Genomic DNA, 23,100 nt, shown 5'->3' with positions numbered 1-23,100 from the left:
TTCTTTGCAGCTGCTGGGGGTTACAGGGAGCTAAGAAAGGAGAACATGCCTAGACCCAGAAAACAGGTGTTTTAAATGGGTTAGCTAATTAACAAGGTTTTAACAAGATTTTAAACAGGATTTAGCTTCCTGTATACACAGAACAAGTTGCATTTTAAAAAATGTTCACTGGTCAACCTTCAGTGGTGACTTTCTCGTCAGTCATATTGCTCACATGCTTAAAGTTAGGCTGAATTGAAGCCTGGAAAGAGGTCACTGTCTGCTGACTCCAATGGCTGTTACCTCTTTGAGCTTAATGAGAGCAAAGGCAAGTCCTGTTATAAGAGGTGAAATCTTGACCCCAGATATGTACAAAAATGCTCTCTCTTTCTCTGTTTTAACTGATGCCGTAGAACTGTTAAATACCTTGTTCTCTGCTCTCTGACAGTGCCTGACAATAGTTCCATAGAACAACAAACATTGCCTCTTCATTCAGCTATTGCATGGTGAGTAAAAGTAAATGTTTCACACATGAAGTCAAAACCAAATCCTAAAAGGAATGAAGTGTAAACAGGAGTGCTAAATGCTTTGAACCAGGCTTTTATTAAAGATGTTAAGTATGTTCCAAAGGACATGCCGCAATTAACTACCTTACATAAAATCAGGGTTTTACATAATTCACTACAGCATACAAAATATAATGCTCCCCACCACCTAACTTTAGCTGTTGACACGGCTAAACCATACAGTGATTATGGTCATTCAGTGTAGGAAATGAATTAGACTCTCCACAGGATTCTCATTTGTGCTGTATATTAATAGGCTTCTTACATAAATAGTCACTTGTACATCACTGCTTATTTGCCTGCTAGCTGGGTTGTATCTAATTTAGAAAAGAGGCAAAAATGTTTAATTTGACATAATGTAGCTTATCCAACAGCAGTAGTTTGTTATTTACATAATAGTTATTACCTGAAGTAATCTAATACATATTCACAATAGCCCATCTATCTTTGGGCCTCAGTCGCTCTAAAAATATTACAATGCTGCCTAAAGATTGTGGACAACATTTTAAAAAGTGCCTAAATGACTTTGTAGTTTCAGTGGGGCTTAGGCTCCTAAGTCACTAAGGGTACGTCTACACTGCAGAAGAAAAACTCTTCACGTCAAGTCTCAGAGCCCATGTCAATTGACTCAGGCCTGGTCTACACTAGAAAATTAAATCATCATAACTATGTTGCTCAGCGGTATGAAAAAGCCATACTACTGAGTGGCATAGTTAAGCCAACCTAAATCCCTGTGTAGACAGCAATAGTCTTTGATTACCCTCGCAACTGCCTCTTCAGGAGCTGGATTGCCTACTCCGAAGGGAGACTTCCTCCCATCAGTGTAGGGAGTGGCTATGCTGAAGTGCTTCAGTGGCACAGCTGTGATGCTGTAGTGTTTTAAGTGTAGACAAGCCTTTAGGCTTGCAGAGCTTGGGCTAAAAATAGCAGTGTAGATGCTTTCCCTTGGGCTGGAGCTGGGCTCTCACACCCGGCAAGGTGGCGGGTCTTGGAGCGCAGGCCCCAGCCTGAGCGGGAATGTCTACACTGCTATTTTTAGCCCCATGAGCCCAAGTCAACTGACCAGGATGCTGAGATTCAGCACTATAGGTTTTTCTTTGCAGTGTAGGCATACCCTTAGATGTGTTGCAAATGTGACCCACTGGTTGCACTATGCCATTATTTTCAAAGTTCATCTTAATTCATAGAATCATAGAATATCAGAGTTGGAAGGGACCTCAAGAGGTCATCTAGTCCAACCCCCTGCTCAAAGCAGGACCAATTCCCAGCTAAATCATCCCAGCCAGGGCTTTGTCAAGCCGGGCCTTAAAAACCTCCAAGGAAGGAGACTCCACCACTTCCCTAGGTAACGCATTCCAGTGTTTCACCACCCTCCTAGTGAAATAGTTTTTCCTGATATCCAACCTGGACCTCCCCTACTGCAATTTGAGACCATTGCTCCTTGTTCTGTCATCCGCCACCACTGAGAACAGCCGAGCTCCATCCTCTTTGGAGCCCCCCTTCAGGTAGTTGAAGGCTGCTAACAAATCCCCCCTCATTCTTCTCTTCTGGAGACTAAACAATCCCAGTTCCCTCAGCCTCTCCAAGTCATGTGCTCCAGACCCCTAATCATTTTTGTTGCCCTCCGCTGGACTCTTTCCAATTTTTCCACATCCTTCTTGTAGTGTGGGGCCCAAAACTGGACACAGTATTCCAGATGAGGCCTCACCAATGTCGAATAAAGGGGAACGATCACGTTCCTCGATCTGCTGGCAATGCCCCTACTTATACAGCCCAAAATGCCGTTAGCCTTCTTGGCAACAAGAGCACACTGTTGACTCATATCCAGCTTCTCGTCCACTGTGACCCCTAGGTCCTTTTCTGCAGAACTGCTACCTAGCCATTCGGTCCCTAGTCTGTAGCAGTGCATGGGATTCTTCCGTCCTAAGTGCAGGACTCTGCACTTGTCCTTGTTGAACCTCATCAGGTTTTTTTTGACCCAATCCTCTAATTTGTCTAGGTCCCTCTGTATCCGATCCCTACCCTCTAGTGTATCTACCACGCCTCCTAGTTTAGTGTCATCTGCAAACTTGCTGAGAGTGCAGTCCACACCATCCTCCAGATCATTAATAAAGATATTAAACAAAACCGGCCCCAGGACCGACCCTTGGGGCACTCCGCTTGAAACCGGCTGCCAACTAGACATGGAGCCATTGATCACTACCCTACTAATTGTAGTTTTGGTTCATAAATCTCAACTGTGCAAATGTCTGATGACATTGTGAAATATCAAGGTGTGGTCTTTGCTTCTTATCTCCTTGGACTGCAGCTCTTCATGACAGAAACGGTCACTATGTGAACATATACAACTTACATACACAATGGGGGTTGGGGGGGGCGTCAGTTGAGTAACGTTAATTTCTGCACTTAACCTCCCCAGTTGGTTTCAGTAGCATTCTGAGGCTCAATCTGGTAGCTCTTGAAGCACTCCAGCTCTCTAAGCCCACATCACACGTGCAACACTTCCTCTGTGTAAAGGGGATAGGTCTCTGAGCAAAGCCTTGTTCATATTCACTACGGCCCTGTGTATTTTCACTGTAGGTGCCTAACCTGTTCCAGGATGCTTAGTGGTATCTCAGGGTTGGAGTCAGTCCCCAGAGAAATTCTTCTATATTGGATTTTTCTCAAATTGTCCCAAAATGTGAGTTCAGCTCTTGGCAGCAGTAAAAGCTGCTACAGTTAGAGAACCATTGGGGACCAAAAGCATGCAATCAGCAGACCTGCCAACTTGTGTTATGTATATATTCCCATATGACTTTGACATAAGAGAGAGAGACACTTTCTCCCTCCTAGACCCTCGGGGAAAGTGCAGTGAACTACCTACTAAGAGCCCATGGGTGCTAATCCCAAATTCTTCTACTGACTGCTCTTCACATTTCAGTGCATTTCACACCCCTTATTGACAACGGCTGTAATCGCTACCTTTGGGGACATATAATTCCTCCATCATATAGCTTGGATAACTATGAGGTTGGACAAGGAGAACTAGACATAGAACCTAAATCCTTGTCGTATTGGTGTCAGGTGAAATATGGCAAACTATCTCCTGTGTAACCCAGGCTAACACAGTGTGGCTCTTTGGCCATCTGTAGTAGCTAGACCTTATATAGAGGTTTGAGTCTGCTACCATCACCATACTGCTTGGACTGGTCATTTAGTTCAACTAATAGAAGCTCATACTTTCAGATTTAGCAGTCCCAGATTCATTCTCTACAGACATCCCAAACAGGGCCAGCCTTACATTGGATTGCACAGTGTCTCACCACTCACCCATATTCTACTCTCAGAACTTGAGAACTTACTATTTATCAGTCTAGTCTGAGTTCACAAAAAGTTGCTCTGTGGCTTTGGTGGGAGGTAGGCATCCAGATGCCAAGAGGAAGGCAGCAGTGTGCATGCTCAGAGGCAGAAACCTAGGTGCTAAGGGAATTTTTACCCTGAAAATTTAGGTGCTGAGGGAGTTTAGGTGCCTACAGGGTTCAGCGGGAGTTTTGTGGACCACAGTAGAGCCTAAAACTGGTACTTAGGCACCTAAGTACCTTTGTGCATCTGGACCTAATCGACTATAGCACTGTCCAAGAGATCACAAATAGAACAATACTAAGGTACTTTGCTAATCCTACGGTTGGAGGTGGTCTCACAGTTTACACTACAGCTGCTGATAGAAACCGAGAAGTTCCAGACAACCAGTTCCCTGCTCTCTCCACACTAATACTGTATTTCAGTATGTCCCTTTCTTTCAATATCGCCTCTCCTGGTTCTTTGATACAATATATTTACCATAGTAAATTGCCAGTATTAGTGGGGAGGTCACCATTGCTTTATCTGCTTGTTCCAATCCCGAAGGTATGTTAGCATGACACAAACGTCCTGTGTCAGCATTAGACAGAAGCCAGTACTCTCTAATTTAACACTCCCTTAATCCCTTTGTTGTGCATAGCCCAGCTCACAAGGCAACACACACAGTTGGCAATAGCTCAGCAGGATTACAGTTTTAGTCCTGAAAGCTAAGAGTAGAATGGCTATGGAAGTCAAAGTCCTCTTTCTGATCCTTGCTCCACCCGCTCTCCTCTCCCCCCAGCCTACCAGTTGTGGTTGCATCAGACTGGCAGGGCACTGTCAAGACCCTGTTCTGTGACAGACCCTCCCATCTCACAGAGTCCGAGAGTCCTTAGATTCCGGATGACCATGTCAAGGCACAAATTGAAATACCTCTTTGCATCTCCCTTCTAAGAACAACAAACAGCGTTATAGGCAGATTCTCTCATGATGTCAATTAGTGTAACCAATTGACTTCAATGGCACTCCAATGATTTATATCAACTGAGAATCTGGCCCAACGGTGTTTATTTATACCAAATGCTCTATGTTCCACTCATACTACAGCTCCAGAATTATGGTTTAGGAATCATGCAGTCACTTCAAATTAATTCATGTTTGGTTTATAACAGTTTCTTCATTTAGAGAATGATTACCAAGATTTTTATATGTTAAAAATGTACGCAGATAAAGTGTAAAATCAGAGGCTTATTTTATGAACTGAGTTGTATTCACTAGCTCTGGATGTAACTAAAAAGACATAGTGGAATTCTAATGGAAAAAGAATTTCCAATTGTTTAGATGGAGCAGTCACCACAGGTGTATAAAGAAGAATTACTATAATGGGGTGGGGGGCGGATTAAAAGGCACATGACAGAGACAGAAATAAAATCTATTTATTATTCCAAGGTTAAATTCCCAAGTGAAAAATAACTTCCCATTATTTTCTTATGTAGCTTGCTGCCTGTTTCCATTACCTTTGAGAAACATGCTCTGTGGTTGTACATTTATCAATGAAGAAACTGTTTTACTTGTTTTCAGAACAGAATAAACCAGACCAACAAAATCACAAAAACCATAAGTATGTTCATAGGAAATTATATATCTTATATCCCTCCTATCTTTTTTCACCAACAGAAAAGAAGTCACCCTGACTATGCCATGACCATTACAGAAGCACATGAGAAAAGACTGCCTGGGAACAAGGTCTGAAACCTTTAAACTTCTCATATGTTTAAGCAAAAGTATCCAAGGCAATGGCTGCCGAGACTATTGTGTACCGTTTAGCTTTGAGTAATCTTAACTTGCTTCCTTACCAAAATAAGGGTCTTTCACTCACATTATTGATATGTGCCTGTAAATTCTTTGGCTCTGGTTTATAAAAAAAACGTTTCTATGTAATGAATTCCGATGTAGGGCCAAATCCTGCTTCTGAGTGAGTAAGGTGAGTTGGATTTGGCCCTGAGCCCACAAGCAAGGTAAACACTCTCCCAAATATGCCCACAAGCAAGGTAAACACTCTCCCAAATGTGTTTTTAATCTAAAACAAATCTTGAAACTTAAAATCAGACACTTCTAAGCCTTGAAATGAATTGTTTACTGTGCAGTGGTTGGCACTAAGTAACCAGAGAAAAAGCCCAATCCTGCATACCCTTTGTGCACAGGAATGATCCTTGTTAATAAGGGGCCTGACCCTGTCCCCATTGAAGTCAATCGGAGTGTTGACATTGATTTCAATGGGACAATGTTAACAGGAGTTTGCAGAATCTGGAAATCTCAGAAATAGTTGATATTGACACTGAGGATTAAAGAAAAAAAAATTCTCTAATTGTTTTCATTACAATTTACTATGCACTACAAAAGACAGAAAATGACATTTTTAGTCAAAATATCAGATTTAAAACTATATTAAATGGAAATCAGCCCTTCTCAAATGTGTATTTTAAGTTAAGGTAAAAGTAATTAACAGCTATAGCTATTGAAAGTTTACTACAGTGCATACATGGAAAAGATGAGTACTATGTTGGAAATGCAGCCTCAAACAGTTGCAAAGGCAGGCACTGTATTGCAGTTATAGTATTAGTATTTGAGATTAAGCAAAGTTTGACATTGTACGTGTTCAGATTAACTGCCTTTAATAACATCCGTGATTTTCTTGGGCACTGTTAAAAGAATCCATGATTACTTTGATATACATTTACATGGGCACGCATGTACATTTGAAAAGTAATGTGAAAATAATAAGCAAGTAACAATTTGCAGTTCACATAATTATAACCACTCATGAGAGTTATTTCCATTTTCAGAAGCCACAAATTCTTAAGAGGACCCTTAGGGAGAGTCCACACTTCCTGGCTTGGACACCTGTCCCCACCCCTCTTACTTCTACAGGGTCTGGCATTCGAACCCCAGACTTAACGAGGTCCTTTCAGCTGAGGGTGACCCCCTCATTCAGAACAGGTTAAGCACTGTTTTGCTCCCCTTTATTCATACAATAAAGACAACAATACTGATAACTTTTCACTACCCCTGTATTTAGTATTAAAGTGATTTTTAACCCAACACCAGCCAAAGTTGATCACTTTGAGCAACACCACTCTATCTGCTGGATATCTAGGCAGAGTGAGTGTGCTCATGTAAATACAGTTTGCTCCTGATGTCTCTCCCCCCTCCCAGCTAGCTGTCAGGGGAGAAACTCATTCAGACCCTGCTTACATCTACATATACATTCTCTAAATGTACCAAATTCATGTCAAGTCATAGTGGGGCCCAATGCTGCTCTCAGTGAAATTAATGGGAGTTTTGTCCACTGACTGCAATGGCAGCAATAAATGAAAAGCACTGGTTTCCAGGATGAAATCCTGAACCTATTGAAGTCAATGACAAAATTCCTTTTGATTTCAATGGAGTTAGGATATTACACCAGGTAGCTTTGCTATGCACTGACCTGTAATCAGAGCCAGTGTAACCACTAGGCAAACTAAGTGGCCGCCTAGGGTGCCAAGATTTAGGGGCGCCAAAAAGCGGTGTCCGGCGTCACGGGAATCAGCTGAGTGGGGCAGGGCGGGGAGCAAGGCCTCCATAACAAACCCGCCCCCTCAGCGAGGGGCGCCACGCAGGACGGTCAGTGGGAGGCTGTGGCCGAGAGACAGAGCTGTTGGGGGAGGCAGAATGCGGTCCTGAGCTCAGGTGAGCTTCACCCTCCAACGCGCCGCGCCTGGAGCCGGGCGCAGCCACCTCCTGGGGTGAGGGAAAGTGAAATTAAACCCCGCAGCATGACGGAGGGGAAAGGGCTGGCGCAGGTGCCGCTTCCAAACACCGACACACACACCTGGTGGCACTGTGCCAATATAGGGAGCCGGCCCTGATCCCCAGGGAGATCCTCACCTGCTCCCTGGGAAAGCCCGGCTCTGCCCTCCTTGCCCCTGGGTTCCCCCCCGAGGGCGAAGTACTCAGAGCCTGGGAACGTTTAGAGACCCTGCGAGCTGGGGGCATTCTCAGCCTCCTTCTTGCTCATAGGTTTCCCCAGGCCAGAAGGGACTGTTGTGATCATCTTCTCTGACCCCCTTGTATTAATTCTAATGAACAATGCCACATTATGCAGTATTCATTTTTGAAAGTTTTTAATAAGCGATGCTCCGGGGGGAGAGGAAGGAGGGGGCGCAAGGTGGAAGTTTCGCCTAGGGCACAAAATATCCTTTCACCGGCCCTGCCTGTAATGGTCCACTTCAGTGCATGATTCAGAAAGATATGCTGCCTGAAAGGAAACAAAATTACTGGTGCAATCATGTGACATTATAATAATATTCCACAGAGTAAACTAGAGTGTCTTTGTTCGCAGCTCTCAGACACTCAGTCTCATGATGACTTCTGCAATGAATGGTTCAGCAGCTACAAAATATAGTGTAGAGAAAAATAGAAAGGTAAAATTAATTCTTTTGACGTTTCCTATCAATTTAAGTTCAAAAATTTGGCATTTCTAGTATCAACTATTTACAACAAAAAGAAGAAATCAGCTAATGCAAGATTTGGAATTGATTGGATGTGTTAAAGATTTTAGGTAGTGCAACACTGGGGTCACTACGGCCCCAATCCTGTCAAGCAATACTTACTTGTACCTGCTGTGAGTAGTTCCATTGAAATCACACTGCACAATTTAAGCACAAGCGTAAGTCTTTGATCTGGCACTGGGTCTCCGTAGGAAAGAGCGAAAAGAAAACGTATCTATACACCTATCAATCACATGAAGGGAGAAAACCCAAGTATCTACAATATTCAACTAAACACCCAAGTAAGTGTAATTTTATATTATTCATTAGGTCTTTTCAATTTTCTATTGTATCTTAAAACTTAAAGAATTGAGAGGGTTTTTTTCAAATTACAGACATTTTCAAGAAAGACAAAATCCTATTTAAAAATTGAAACATTTTGGTTGTAAAAAGTATAGTGTTTTTACAGCAGATGAATTCACCTTCCCACCTATTCACATTTGGAAAGACATACAGTTTCATTACACCGCCAGTTTGTCCTTTAATGGGATTTTGGGGTGTGAAAAGAATGCAGGAATGGGCCCTTATTGCACAGGGCAGTCCCCTCACAAACTCACGGAATGAGGACTTTTGTTTACATGACTTTTAAACTCTTGAGCTCAGATATGCAGAGGTATTTCAGCACTTAAATCCCATGGGATTTAGGCACCTAGATCCATTGGAGGATCTTTATCCTTGTTCTCAGATGGCCCATCACTGCATCCAAACTGCACTACAGAATCACTAAAAAGCGTTTTCCCAGGTTTCTCCACACTGAACACATAGCAGCCATCTATACGGCTATAGAACTATTTATGCATAAGCAAACATACATTGTTTTACTGAAAGCAGGATCAGGTAAGGTAGCAGGGAAATAAGCAGCATATAATTCCTACTTGGGGAAATACAGCTTTAAAAAAGCAGCCCCATTTATTTTCCAACATAAACACCTTTCAGCTTCATACCATATTTCCAGCTAAGGCACTGAAGTACAAATGAACTTTATTATCAGATAAGGCAGCCCCCTGCTCCAGTCTCTTTACTAATCAGTATTACAACGAAGTACAAAAAGATTCAGTGCACTGAGGTGTGTAACTGAAGAATGTCCTTTGGAAAACATGTGCCCCACTTGCCCATAGGATATTCAGCTATAGAAGATGGAGCAATATCACTCTTGTGCATTTATGGGTGTGTCTATACTGTAATCAAAGGATGTGATTATAGCTTGAGTAGACATACTCCATCTAATCTAGCTAGCTTGGGTCCCAGAACAGTAAACCCTCAGTAGCGTGAGCTTCCCCCAGGAATAATTACCCAGGGTTCTAGGCAGGCTCACACAAGCCACACTGAAACTCCTGCTGCCACACCTTCACTGCTCCAGGGCCTGACCTACATTAGAGCTAGCTCAGGAATGCCTATTCGACCTACAGTCATACCCTGTGGTTACAGCATAGACATACCCTAGACTTTGTCCTTTCAGACTGACAGGTGGCAAAACTAAGTAAGGAGTGTTTTCCAGTGTTCAAAAGGCCAGAAGTCATCCTGCTTGCTCACAAACGGGTGTAATTTTCCAGAGGCTTGTCATCAGTAGCAACAGCACTCTCTGCTCCTGCCTCTGTCTCCACTTTGACAGCTGGATTGAGCCTTGCAGGGGTGTAATCATTTCTTCTCATATCTGTGGGGGGAAACAAATTCAGTGACATGGACAGTAACTGTTTGGAGAATATACACAGACTAAGCATGAGCCAGATCCTGAGGGTGAGAGTAAGGGGCACGTGAACCCTATATTGTGTATTGGGGGAGAGGGAGATGCTGCACTGACCTGACTCTTCCTAAGAGAGGTCAGACCAGAGTGGGAGGAGATGCACTCAGGGGTGGCTCTATGTTTTTTGCCACCCCAAGCACGGCAGGCAGGTGGCTTTTGGCGGCGCGCCTGCGGGCGGTCTGCTGGTCACGCGGATTCGGCGGCATGCCTGCGGGAGGTCCGCCGGTGCCGCGCCATCGGTGTCGTCGCCGCCGCTGAATTACCACCGAAGCTGCGGGACCAGCGGACCTCCCGCAGGCATGCTGCTGAAAGCCGCCTGCCTGCCGCCCTCACAGCAACCGGCAGGCCACCCCCTGCGGCTTGCTGCCCCAGGCACACACTTGCTGCGCTGGTGCCTGGAGCCGCCCCTGGATGCACTAGAGGACGACCCATGCAGAGGCAGAAGGGGATGGGGAACTTACACAAATGTATTCTCTACTGTCCTACACTACTAGTTAATCATTTGCAAGTCCTGCCCCTTCCTCCCCCATCCCAATATCCATTGGCTACAGAGGGAAGCAATCTGAAAGATAATATTACAACTCCTGATTCAGAATGAGGCAGCTATTGAAATCAAAGTACTTTTCATTAGGAAAAAAATAGATAGATGGCAATTCTCTCTCTTTCATCCGACACCATATTACAACACTTCTGACCCAGAACTGCAATTATTTTTGACACTCTGAGCCCCGTAAAATGGATCTGATCTGCATCACAATGAAAAGTACATTTCTAACAAATATAATGTATGTGATTGGTGGCTCCAAATATATGGCAAGCAAAAGCTGTGATGTATGGAGCCAGGTTTGAAGGCAACATCTGCAAGAGAAAGAGAGAGACTCACGGAGATCTCTCTGTGGGCTGATGCATTGCTGATTTTTATGGAGTTCCTCAGATCCTTATTTAAACACTAACAATTATTGTTGTGGTAACTGTATTGATCCCACTGGAAAGTAATCTATTATTTTACATGGAGAAGAAAATAATTGAATGCGTGTTTAATGGTAGGGGTTTACATCATGAACTCCAGACCTCTGACTGATGACTTCTAATTTAAAAGTGATAGCCAGGCAAAAGGAAAAGGGAAATGGAGTGCCAATCAGTGCAGCGCAGCTTCACCTGTGCTCGAAAAGGGAGCTCCAGATCATCAGCTTTACTCAGGAAAAAGATAATGTGTCAGTGTTACTTAATCACAACTGACCAGAGCGCTAAGTAAATACATTTTCAAGAAAGACAAAATCCTATTTAAAAATTGAAACATTTTTAGTCATTTCAGGACCTTCGTTATTTTGCCGTTAGAAAGTTAGACGTGGACTGGAAATAAGTCACAACAGTATGCCCATTGCCCAATATGCCACCCATACCAGCTTCTACGGAACATTGTTCTTAAGATGGATTTGCTGAGGAACATATACAATCTTGCAGTTCATACCAGGAAGTTTCAGCTTCCTGCAGCAGGAGTTACAACGGTGCTTTGCAATGAAGTTTTTAATTGCACGTTCCCCTAGGTTTGCTGGTCCAAACACCATCCCTCCAGATCTGGAAGAAATAACAGAATATCAGTGAGCTGAAAGTTAAAGAAAGGATGCTCTATATGCATTACCCCCTGGAATTCTACTCTTTAGAATGTAGTGGAGCTGTTTCAGGGATAAGTTATTCAGTGAGACCAATTTTTCTATGTAACAAACCAAAGTACAATCAAACCCTTTTAAATAAATGGGGTCAAACCTTGTCTCCAGTGCACAACTGGGGAGATTAATGAAGTTATCCTCCTTCAACTCAGCCTATGGAGGAGTACCAGGTTACTCCCTGGCTATTTCTGTAACCTCAGAGGTCCAGCAATACTACTGGCCACTGTGCTCCGTCTCCACTGGGGGAATCCCTGGTGGATCTACTCAGTCCCCACTAAAACCCTCTTCACAGAATTGTGCTGCTCGGGGGACATGGGCTCCTGGTGTGGACCTTCCTCCACCTACCTCACAACAGAACCAGCATGGCTGTGCTGCACCAAGTATTCTCCAGGCCTATGGAATGAACGGGATTGTGGGAGACATTAGGGCATAAACCGGAGTGACCAAAGAGGTCAAATTCAATGCAACTTTGACCGGATTTAGGAACAGATCATTTAAACAAATACAGTTCCAGCGTTTGCAAACAGAAAGAGGTTTCCTAAAACAAGCAGAGCTCTATTTACGCCAACACCTGTTAGACGTATAGGGCTGTTAAGAATACAGTACATTGCTAGTAAACAAGGATCTTCAATTATCTGCTTCCAACTGTACTCAGTTCTGTAGTCCTACACTTTCTGGGCAATTCAGCAATGTAACTAAATTCATCTGTGGAAGCATACAGCATATTCTGGATGAAGCTGACAAAATAACAAATAGAAGTAAGATAAACCAGACATGTATTAGAAGAACTGCATAATTATAACAGATTCTTAATGTAGTCTGAAAGATCAGTGTTCATTAATTTTAATATTTCTCCACCATTATTCTCGAGGATTTAATTGACATTCTAGACATCATGGAACAGAGCACACAAGGAACACTTCCAAAGAAACTTTATGAAAGCTAATATTTTATTTTAATGACATGCAGAGTGGAAACAACACATTTTAAAATCTGAAATCAATTATAGCTGAGAAAAGCAGGCCTGAAAAAAAAGAATCTGACTCTCACAATTCTCTACTCTCCCTGCAAAAACACATCAATCACCTCCAAGGAGAGCAGCTTTCAAAAAGGGCATGGACAAAAATTGACTTTTCATATATATATATATATATATATATATATATAAAATGAATCTCCATTTCCCCTGGAGAGAAGTAGAGTGGCTACAATGAAGATATGCCAAACCTAGAATGGAAGGCCTGATAACTTAATGTCTGGCTGACAAGCAGTGACTGTTCCCTGGCTCATTCAAGGAAATAACACAACTAGGATTCGTTCTAGTGTCCTCTATGGCTCCTTAGTGCCACAGAAATAGAGTAGAAGCTGCATAGTATTAAATAACATGGTACGTGGTAGTCATTTCTGGCTTTTGGTCCAATCTGGTAAAGTGCCAACAAGTTGCAGTCATAGGCACTCTTGTAAGTAAAGCAGCATGCCTGTGCTAATGCAGTGTGAATCTGTCCTGTCCCGTCCCCCACGCCCCCAGTGCCTAGACCACAAAAAAGTTGAGGAGTCTCAGCTGCCTCTGAACTAATGGACCTCGTCTGTCAGCTCAACTTATACCGGCTCATGCTTTTCCAGAACTGGAGGTCCTGTATTCAATCCATGTAGATGGCCTGTCCAGCACATCATTGGGAAGCCCAGTTCTGTACAAATGCACTAGAAAAGTTTTATTTTGGCCCTTCAGACACATGCTGATGGCCCTTCAGACACCTCTGCTTGCTGGTGCCCCAACCACCTACCTGGGCATCTGCATGGAGATAGTGGAAGTTCTTCTAACTCCTACTGCCTCTAACCACAGCCATCTTCTTTGTCTCATATCTTTTGATGCCCTCCTCTGGCATATTTTTCTTGCTACAATCCTGTTCATCAGCTCTCTCAGTATGTAAGTTATGCCAGGCTAATGCGGCTCATCCTTATTTACTAACTCGAAACATAAACCCCTATTTACAGCACTTCTGCATCGCTGTTATGATACAATTACAGTGCTTGCTCATGCCTTATAGGCATAGCCTTGTGCTGTTGGTAGCGAAAATTGTTACATCCTGTCAGGAGCACCAGGAGGCATTATTCATCAGAGAATGCCTCCCAGAGCTCTGGTGTACAGGAAAACACATGAGATTGCAGGGACTGAAACTGTGTCTGGACACTGGCCCTGTATTTTCCTGGCAATAAAGTTTCAGCTATTTATATTTGGGGCTAGAATCCAAACTGCATCAATTTTCACACTGCTTACCTCATGTATCGCACACCTGGGTCACATCCTTGGCTGACTTTGATCAGTTTAGCTCTGTTGAAGTCAATGAAGCTATGCTGATTTACAGCAGCTAAAGATCTGGCCCTGGGTTTAGTATTGGCCCCCTTTCTAAATACTTCTGTAATTGTAATCACTGAACTAGTGTATAGAAGACTACAGAACTGTTGTGAGAAATAGCATCAGACCATCATAGGGGGGTGGGTCTTGGCATTAAAAACTCCATTTTAAAGGTAATGGTAGAATGCATGAAAGAAAAGACCCATTATGTGATAATGGCATAAATCTCCCACACAAATTACTTTAAAAATGAACCCCAGAATCAATGGAACTAAAGAAACAACACATTAATAATAATTATAATGATTATTAGTAGTAATAAAATATGCATCAGCCCCATCAGTCAGATGTCACCCACTCTCTTCTGGTATCTAAGAGAATGTGAGCTCAAAGACATGCCTTTGAGTCTTGCTAGCAACTTTTCAAGCAGCATTCAATTTTTGGAGAAATAAGTCATTGATAAATGAAAACATAAAACAGACCCCAATACTGCTGGAATTTTTCCCTGGTGAGTGAGTGAAGGAGAAAGTTAAGAGTGCATTTTAAAGATTTTTTTTTTTTTAGGAAGTATATCTCTGGAATGATCACTTTGCACAAGTATATTGCTAGCTGCATACAGGCTCCATCTGTAGCTTCATTGTTATATTCTCTCAGATCACTAAGTCAAAACAACACTGTTTTGCTTCTTGCAGTTCTTAAGATTTTCCCTAACACATGAAGCCCAAGCTGGGTTTTTTGCTTCATTAATCAGTGTCTGCTATAACTGATCTTTAGCTAGCAAATCGAATACCTGGCTATTTTGGGGGATGACAGGGCAAACAAAAAGGATTTTGTTCAAGCTTTAAATGCAAACTATATAACTCATTTTTATTAATCTGGGTGTAATGCTTTAAGTGCCCAGAAATGATGGAAGGTACTTAACCCTTCATAACTGGAGTTCTTCAAGATGTGTGGTTCCTATCTGTATACCACTGTGGGTACACATGCATTCCATGTGCCTGAGACTGTAGTATCCATTGGTCCATGCCCTTGCTGATGCTCTGTGTTGATTGTGTAAGGGGAAACGTGGATCAACCCCTCTCCAGTTCCTCCTCTTACCACAAATCAGAGATGATCCTTAGCAGAGAAGAAGGAGGGCACATAGTGGAATACAGATAGGGACCACACATCTCGAAGAACTCTGGTTATGAAGGGTACGTAACTTCCCTTTCTTCTTTGAGTGCTCGTCCCTATGTGTGTTCCATTTGGGTGACTGACCAGCAGTACTCCGCGAGAAGAAGGGCATGATGATGGAGGAGGTCTGGTTGTTTGTAGAACCATTGCGTTCATTCCATTATGGCAACAAACAGCCAGGGTGACTTTCCGATCTGTTTTCTTCTCTATAGGTAAAATGCCAATGATCATCTCACATCAAGGGAATGAAGTCTTTTCCTTTGCTGGCAGCATGGGGTTTTGGGAAGAACAGAAGTAAGTGGATAGTCTGGTTTATGTGAAATTCCAAAACTACTGTAGGGGTGAATTTTGGAAGTAGTCATAGCAAGACTCTGTCTTTATCCAATAGTGTGTAATGAGGATCTGCCATTAGGAACCCCAGTTCACCTACCTGCCTGGCCAAGGTGATGGCAATGAGGAAAGCAACCTTCATAGACAGATGAAGCATTGAACAGGTATCCAGGGGGTTGAAAGGTGGCTTGATAAGTGTTGAAAGTACTAAATTAAGGTCCAATTGAGGGGTTAGTTTTCTTGTTGGTGGGAAAGCTCTAATTAAACACTTTTAGAACCTGGAGGTGATTGGATAGATAGAGAGAGTCATCTTTTGGAGGGTGACATGAGCTGATTGCCTATGGGAAAACCCGCATCGAGCTAAGGGAAAGACCCATCTTCTTGAGTGTAAGGAAGTAATCAAAGATATCAGGACTACCTATTTTATCAGGAGACATACTGTGGTGTTGGGCCCAGACAGAAAAATGCTTCCACTTGGCTAAAGAATGTTTTCTGGTGGAGTCCTTTCTGCTTTAGTGAGAATGGCTTGCACAGTTTCTGAATAGGAATATTCTAGATCCAACACCCATCCAAATACCAACCCGTGATCATGAGTCAAGAGGACCTGGAAGGGATGAATGGCTGGGCTGACATATGCAGGAGACCTGAGAAGCAGAACAGTTCAGGCCACTTGAACACAATGAGAATGGCTCATACTCTGTACCATAAAATCTTCCGCAAAACTTGTGGTATAAGAGGAAAGGCATAGTTCAAATGGTCTACCCAAAGAAGTAGGACAGCATCACCTCTGAAGAACTGGCCCTGAGCTCCCTTGGAACAGTATGTGCTGTACTTCCCATTTGTCTGGGAGCAGGTCCCAGGTAGGCTTCCCCTGAGCAAAGATGCTGTTCACCACTGAACTGTCTGACACCCATTCATGATCAGTGGCAAAGTACCTGCTGACGCTGTCCACCAGTGAATTTTGGGTTCCAGGATGGTACGCTGCTGTTAGGGTGATTGTGATTCTTCCAGTTCCATACATTGACCACTTCTATACACAAGGGAATGCAACTTACTCCTCCCTGTTTGTTTATGTAGAATATGGTTGTCATATTGTCTGACATTATGAGAGAACGTAAGATTGGATTAATGGTGAGAATGCCCTGCATGCTTCTCCGACTGTTCTGCATTCCACGAGATTCTGGTTCCTAGGCCATCCAAGTGCCCTGTGCTATGTGACTGTCTATGTGCATCTCCCAACTTAACAAGCAGGCAGCTGTGATTATTGTCCTGTTGGGTGTGTGGGATAGGAAAGGAATGTCCATGCATATGTGTGCAGAATCTTTCCACCAAATCAGAGAGGCCCTTATCTTATTGGGGATTATCACTACAGTGTTCATGCTGTGTTTGCTCATTATACATACTGTTTGAAGCCAAGCATACAGACATGGAGGTGGATGAACAGCAGTACGTATGTAGATGATGGCATGTGACCTAGGAGAGTAAGGCAAATCCAGACCAATGTCAGAGGATTGTGATTGTGCATAACCTGATTTATTGGGTTGCCCATGACTTGGAATCTGTCCATCGGGAGCTGAGCCCTTGTTTTGAATCTAAGGTCACTCCTGTGAAATCTCTAGTCTGACCCAGAGCCAGGATAGACTTTTGCATGCTCACAGAGATTCCCAGGGATTCTAGGAGATGGAGCAGAGATGAGGCTGATGTTATGACTTCTGAATATGTCCTGTCTGTAAGAAGCCAATCATCTAGACACTGGAAGATGGTAGAACCACCCAGTCTAAATTGTGTGGCTACTACAGAAAATAATTTTGTAAAGATGCTGCGTGTAGTTGCTAGACCAAACGGGAGTTGTGTTGCGAGTCCTGGGCTTTCTCTAAGGGCATTTACTGCTCTTCTGCCACACTCTGAACCAGCTCTTGGAATTGTCTGTGGTCATCAGAAAGAGACAGCGAGACTGGAGCAATCACTTCATCCTCCTCTTCTTCCATAGGCTCAGGAGTTTCCCTTTGACCTCTTGGAGGGGAGGGATGGGAAGACTCCCTATTGACTCATACCGACTCTGTGTACTATGCGTATGGGTCCTGTGGCCCCAAGTAAGGCCAGTATGAGGGGTCAAAAGTAGATTGTCTTATATTTGTTGTGAAACATCTAGCACATATTTGCAATAATACATCTATAGTACCTATAATCAACATGTGATAGTAATTACTTATTAATATTGTGCAAATGTTTATTAATTACTAATGTTCTTGATAATACAAATAATATTAGTAATAATGGTCATTTTGGAGACAGGAGATCAAGTTTTACTCCCAATTCTGGAATTGACTTGTTCTGTGTCCTGGGCAAGTCATTTAATATTTCTGAACTTGTTTCCCTTTTGTGAAATTGGGTTAATGATATGTACCTAGTACTTAGGGTGCTGTGACATCTAACTGGAGACAAGATTTGATCCGACACTCTGATCCATATAGTAAGAATCGTCTGTCTGTGTGGAGCCCCACTGACCTGGGACCTCCGTGCAGGATTAAGGGCTTGTTCACACAAACATTTAGTTCACACGAAGCTGGGGTGTGAATATACCCCTGACTTGCACTAACTGATTCCGTGGGACCTAACAGAATAATAGTATGCCCTGATCTTCTCTGCTTTGAAACAAGAGTAGATTAAAGTGCACTAACAAACTTTTGGTGCACATTATCAGGGTCCACATGAACAGTTAGTATGCAGTATATTCACACCCCAGCTTGCTGTGAACTCAGTGTTCATGTAGACAAGCCCCAAGTGTCATAATTTAAGGTCAGAAGGGGCCATTAGATCATCTAGTATGACCTCCTGTACACCCCAGGCCAGAAACAAAACCATTTTGCCTCCCCACATGGATCAGAGCCATTGTATATGAAGTGTTGTTTATATAAAAAGCACTATTAACAATCCTGTTGTGAAGCCAGAAATCTTGTGTGCCTAGTCCCCTCCCCATTCTCCTAGATCACGTATAATTATTCATTTGGAACTACACCATGTGGAAAAAAACAGAACTACTACATTCAAATCAAGTATTTAACTCCTGACTAAAAAAAAAAATCATAAACGATTATTGAGAATGTAAATATCCACATAAAATATACCATTAGCTATCAATTGTCTGAAGTGAATTACATCAAACACACCATGTTCGGAAATGACAGCTAATAAAATGACAAACTTACTGCTTGCCTTCAGGTTTAATAACAGATGGATCTGTCAGGTTTTCCCCAACACCTACAGTAAATTAGACGAGAGTGTTACAAGCGAAGATTGTTTTTTTTAAATATCATGTTATAAAATCATAACCAATGTAAACATCAATTTCCGCTGTAGACTCTAAATTTACACTTAAGGTAAAAATAAAATGCTGTAGCTATTTGTTAAAAATAGACAAACAAATGCTAATTCTTCTCACCCCATTCCTGATATTACATGCTCGTGGATATATGAATGGATAGGCTAGAAACTTACCCAAATGGCTCTATACTATGAAACCGTGGAAAGAGTTGCCAAAACTGTTGTAACTACAGTAAAATGAGGCCAGATCCTGAGGCCTGTACTCATGTTGAATAGCACCTTATTTCATTATTAAAATCCTGTTGATTTTATTAGGACCACTCAGGGGAAAAATGCTATTCAAGGTGAGGAAGGGTATCAGAATATGTCCCTTTATTTAGATGTTGTGATGTGAGGATGCTGGGGTCTATTCTCCCCTTTGGTGGTGGTTACAGTAGAGTTAGATAGGTAACTCCAATAAGTGCTAATAGGCGTTTCGTGGTAAATGAATGGAAGAACAGATTCCTTTGTGCTAAACTCCTCTCCTCTAACCAATGCCCCATTAGGGCTTATGGGATTCTATTTTAAAAAGTCATTGCCTTATATCTGAGTAAATGATTGGGCTGCTGATGTACAGGAAAACTTCCATGAACATTAGCATCCAATTATTTTAATTCCGATGGTCCATTAGTGATGAACTCATGTGCTGCAGTGGATACAGGTAGATAGGTAAAGAACAGCTATAACTATTGTGCTCACCGTATGTTAAAACACCTGAAAATTTGTAACACGTTCCAGTGACAATGGGCCTTTGTTAATACAGAATATATTTAAATAAAAGTATAATAAATATAGTTATAGATATTATGTGTGTGAGAGAGAGATTTTCATACACACACACACACACACACACACACACACACACACACACACACACCCCTTTAGTTGCAGGTCTCCAATAGACAGACTTGTGCGCCTGGAATTCCAACTGGAACAGATTTTGTGCTCTGATTAGAGAGCTCCAGTTTAGGGACAGCCAATCAGTATGGACAACCCGAATGCTGACCCATGCCTGAGTCAGACCTTTTCTGAGGTTTAAAAGAATTTTGTAAATAATTTTACTCCATTTTTTTCACACTTCTCTTTCCTGGTTTGGGATGGAAATGAGGGCCTCAGTTCTGCAAAGATTTATGCACATACTTCCCTTTTCCAGGCTCAAGCCAGTGGTACTGGTCTGCCAATTTCAGGAGTACTATACTAAACCAAGTTTTAAAAATAAAGGAGGAAGTGTGCCTCCGTTCCAATATGTTGTAACAAAGATACACAAAGTCTTTTTATATTTCTTAATGTGAAGATAAAATCAAATGAAGGCCAGCATGGATTTAATGGTTGATTTCGCTTGACCAGGAAGTCTTACTGTAATTCACAGTTTCTGAATGCTGTAAAATGTAAATATGATAAGCCTACGTCTAGCAGCACAAATTGCCCTTGACAGGAATGAGAGCCAATGATGTTTAAACTGCTTGATGGATGGTGTTCATTTTCTGTACACAGTCAAATGTTTATTTTTTTAAATATACCATGTTCCCCTTTACACATGTATTGTAATGTGATCATACCACACTCTGTGCTCTTTTGAGGAGCCACCAGGCTCTGTGAATAGTTCTCAGAACTGCAGCTTAAACTGTTTACAGTCTTATTAATGAAAAATATAAACAACAACTGATGCCCGTTGAGAAAAGCCTTCCGATGAGAAAAATGTGTTTTTGTTACAAATATTTAACAATCTTCATCAACATTAACATGTGAAGTGATTTTTATACAGCTAATTTAAATGTTACTGCGCATTGTTTTAGTACGGTGCTTGTACACCTAAACTAGATCTATGGGGCCAGATACTGTTCTCATTTACACCTATATACATTGAGAGTAACTCCATGGATGTCTTTGGAATTGCTCAGGATTTTCATGGGTGTAAACAGAAGCAGAATTTGGCTCTTTTTCTCTAAGTTGAATTCAACGTTGTTTTCTTAGTGGTAACGCTAAGTTACATAATAAACTGGTGCCTTTTGGCAGTCACCTTGCAAATCCAGGACAAGGAGCTCCCCTCGGGTGTACTCGTAGGTCCAGTGAGAGAAGGCCAACATCATCTCTTCCAGCAAATTGCTGGGGGAAATCTCATCCCCGTTGTTGTTGTTGTACTTGCAGAACTCACCCGTCATGTACTTCTCTATTGTGAGCCACTGATTGGCTGAATGGCAATATATTAAAAAAACCTCCAGAAACCTGTGAGTAAAAATGCTGTCAGTCAGGAGCTGGCAGGATGATGAGTGTCCTCACAGTCAGGTCACAATTATTACGAATAAAGCAAATATACTGAAAAGTGGGACACTACTCCACCACTTACAAACTTCAAGCCTCTTAGAAAACTCTCAGCAGCAGAAGATAACAAACGGTAGATAGCAGGAAGTCATTCCTGAGAGATGTAACCTACTGGAGAAGACATTTCAGAGAATGATCTCAAAACAAAGCCCTTCTGTGAACAAGAGTGTCAGTGAACAAGAAGCATATGCTGAGTAAACCAGGAAATGCCATTGTTACACTAGCTAATCTCTACAGCAACGTCTAGGCTATGAGCTAAGGGTGTTTTTCCCCTATTCACATACACATACACCTCTACCCTGATATAAGGCTGTCCTTGGGAGCCAAAAAATTTTACCGCATTATAGGTGAAACCATGTTATATCGAACTTGCTTTGATCCGCTGGAGCACGCAGCGCCCCCCCCCCCCCCCCCCCCCCGGAGCACTGTTTTACTGCGTTATATCCGAATTCATGTTCTATCAGGTCGCGTTATATCGGAGTAGAGGTGCACTTGCACTAGCTCTCATTGATCTAGCACAAGTATAAATAGCAGTGTAGCTGCATTAGCACGGGTAGCAGCAGTGGAGGCACAGGCCAAGTTTCAGGCAGGTTTGTACTTGGCACAGTTAAGCCATGCCTCCATTGCCGCTACGCATGCTATCACAGCAACACTCCTATTTACACTTGCTCTTGCTCGAGGAGAGCGAACACAAGTATGTGTTCTCAAGCAGGGGAATCACTCCCCTACCTCGTAGTGCAAGCATAGTATAAATAGATGGACTGAAATCTTTAAGATTAATTAAAGAAATGCCCCTGAACAACAAGTGCTATAAAATGCTAAGTCAGGACCCCTTTGGAAAGTTAATTTACCATCACACACCATTTTGTAAAAGAGGTGCAAAGTTGCACTCCTTTCCCTGCAAAAGCCTGATGATATTCTCCAAAATAACAAAAAAAAATCCTCGTTTTTATAAGGCACACTTGGGCCCCGTAGGATGCACTATGTGACACCTGATAATCTACTCAGTGTAAATCAGGAGAAACTCCACTAAAGTCAGTGGAATTGGGGTTTACTGTGTAAAACTAAAGTGAGAGGATATTTAGTATCTAGGTTCTCTCTGTTAAGATGGCTCAAATCTCCCTTTCTTCTGCAGAAAGGAAGGAGTAAATTTATGTATGCAGTTTACTATTGTGAGGGGGGGGGAAAGCTGTTTTGTTTCTGCAGTTTGGGGGGGGGGTGTTTGTCTTTTTGAGGGGCTGGGTTCCTCTCAAACTCAAAAAATTTCCTCAAAATAAGCCAGTCTAAAGATATCCAGTGAGCAGTAATGCTCACAGATGCCACAGCATCTATGTAATGGGGTGAACAGGGAGAATATTCATAGACTTTAAGGCCAGTAGGGACCATCATGAACATCTAGTCCAGTGGTTCTGAATTTGGGGTACACGTATCCCTGGGGGTATGCACAATTTTTCCAGGGGGTACATCAACTCATCTAGATATTTTCCTAGTTTTACAACAGGCTACATAAAAAGCACTAGCAAAGTCAGTACAAACTAAAATTTCATACAGACAATGACTTGTTTATACTGCTGTATATAGTATATACTGAAGTGTAAGTATAATATTTATATTCCAATTGATTTATTTTATAATTATATGGTAAAAATGAGAAAGTAAGCAGTTTTTCAGTAATAGTGTGCTGTGACAC

The 23,100-nt window shown here is 42.3% G+C and overlaps 1 protein-coding gene across 1 annotated transcript in view; it reads right to left on the bottom strand.

Moving 5' to 3' along the window:
* Positions 1-6,331: 6,331 nt before the first annotated feature.
* Positions 6,332-23,100, bottom strand: part of TRPM6 (transient receptor potential cation channel subfamily M member 6) — a 128,895-nt gene continuing 112,126 nt past the window's right edge. The window contains exons 36-39 of the mRNA XM_054031681.1: positions 21,109-21,314; positions 18,935-18,986; positions 11,668-11,774; positions 6,332-10,106 (exon numbers count right to left, since the gene is read on the bottom strand). Of these exons, the coding sequence (XP_053887656.1) occupies positions 9,982-10,106; positions 11,668-11,774; positions 18,935-18,986; positions 21,109-21,314 (490 nt within the window). The 3' untranslated portion in view covers positions 6,332-9,981. The remainder of the gene's footprint in view (positions 10,107-11,667; positions 11,775-18,934; positions 18,987-21,108; positions 21,315-23,100) is intronic.

Source organism: Malaclemys terrapin, chromosome 6, assembly GCF_027887155.1.
Source record: "Malaclemys terrapin pileata isolate rMalTer1 chromosome 6, rMalTer1.hap1, whole genome shotgun sequence".
In the NCBI taxonomy this organism is placed as follows: Eukaryota; Metazoa; Chordata; order Testudines; family Emydidae; genus Malaclemys; species Malaclemys terrapin.
The sequence above is the reverse complement of the archived record's forward strand: the minus strand, read 5'-3'. Positions and strand labels throughout refer to the sequence as shown.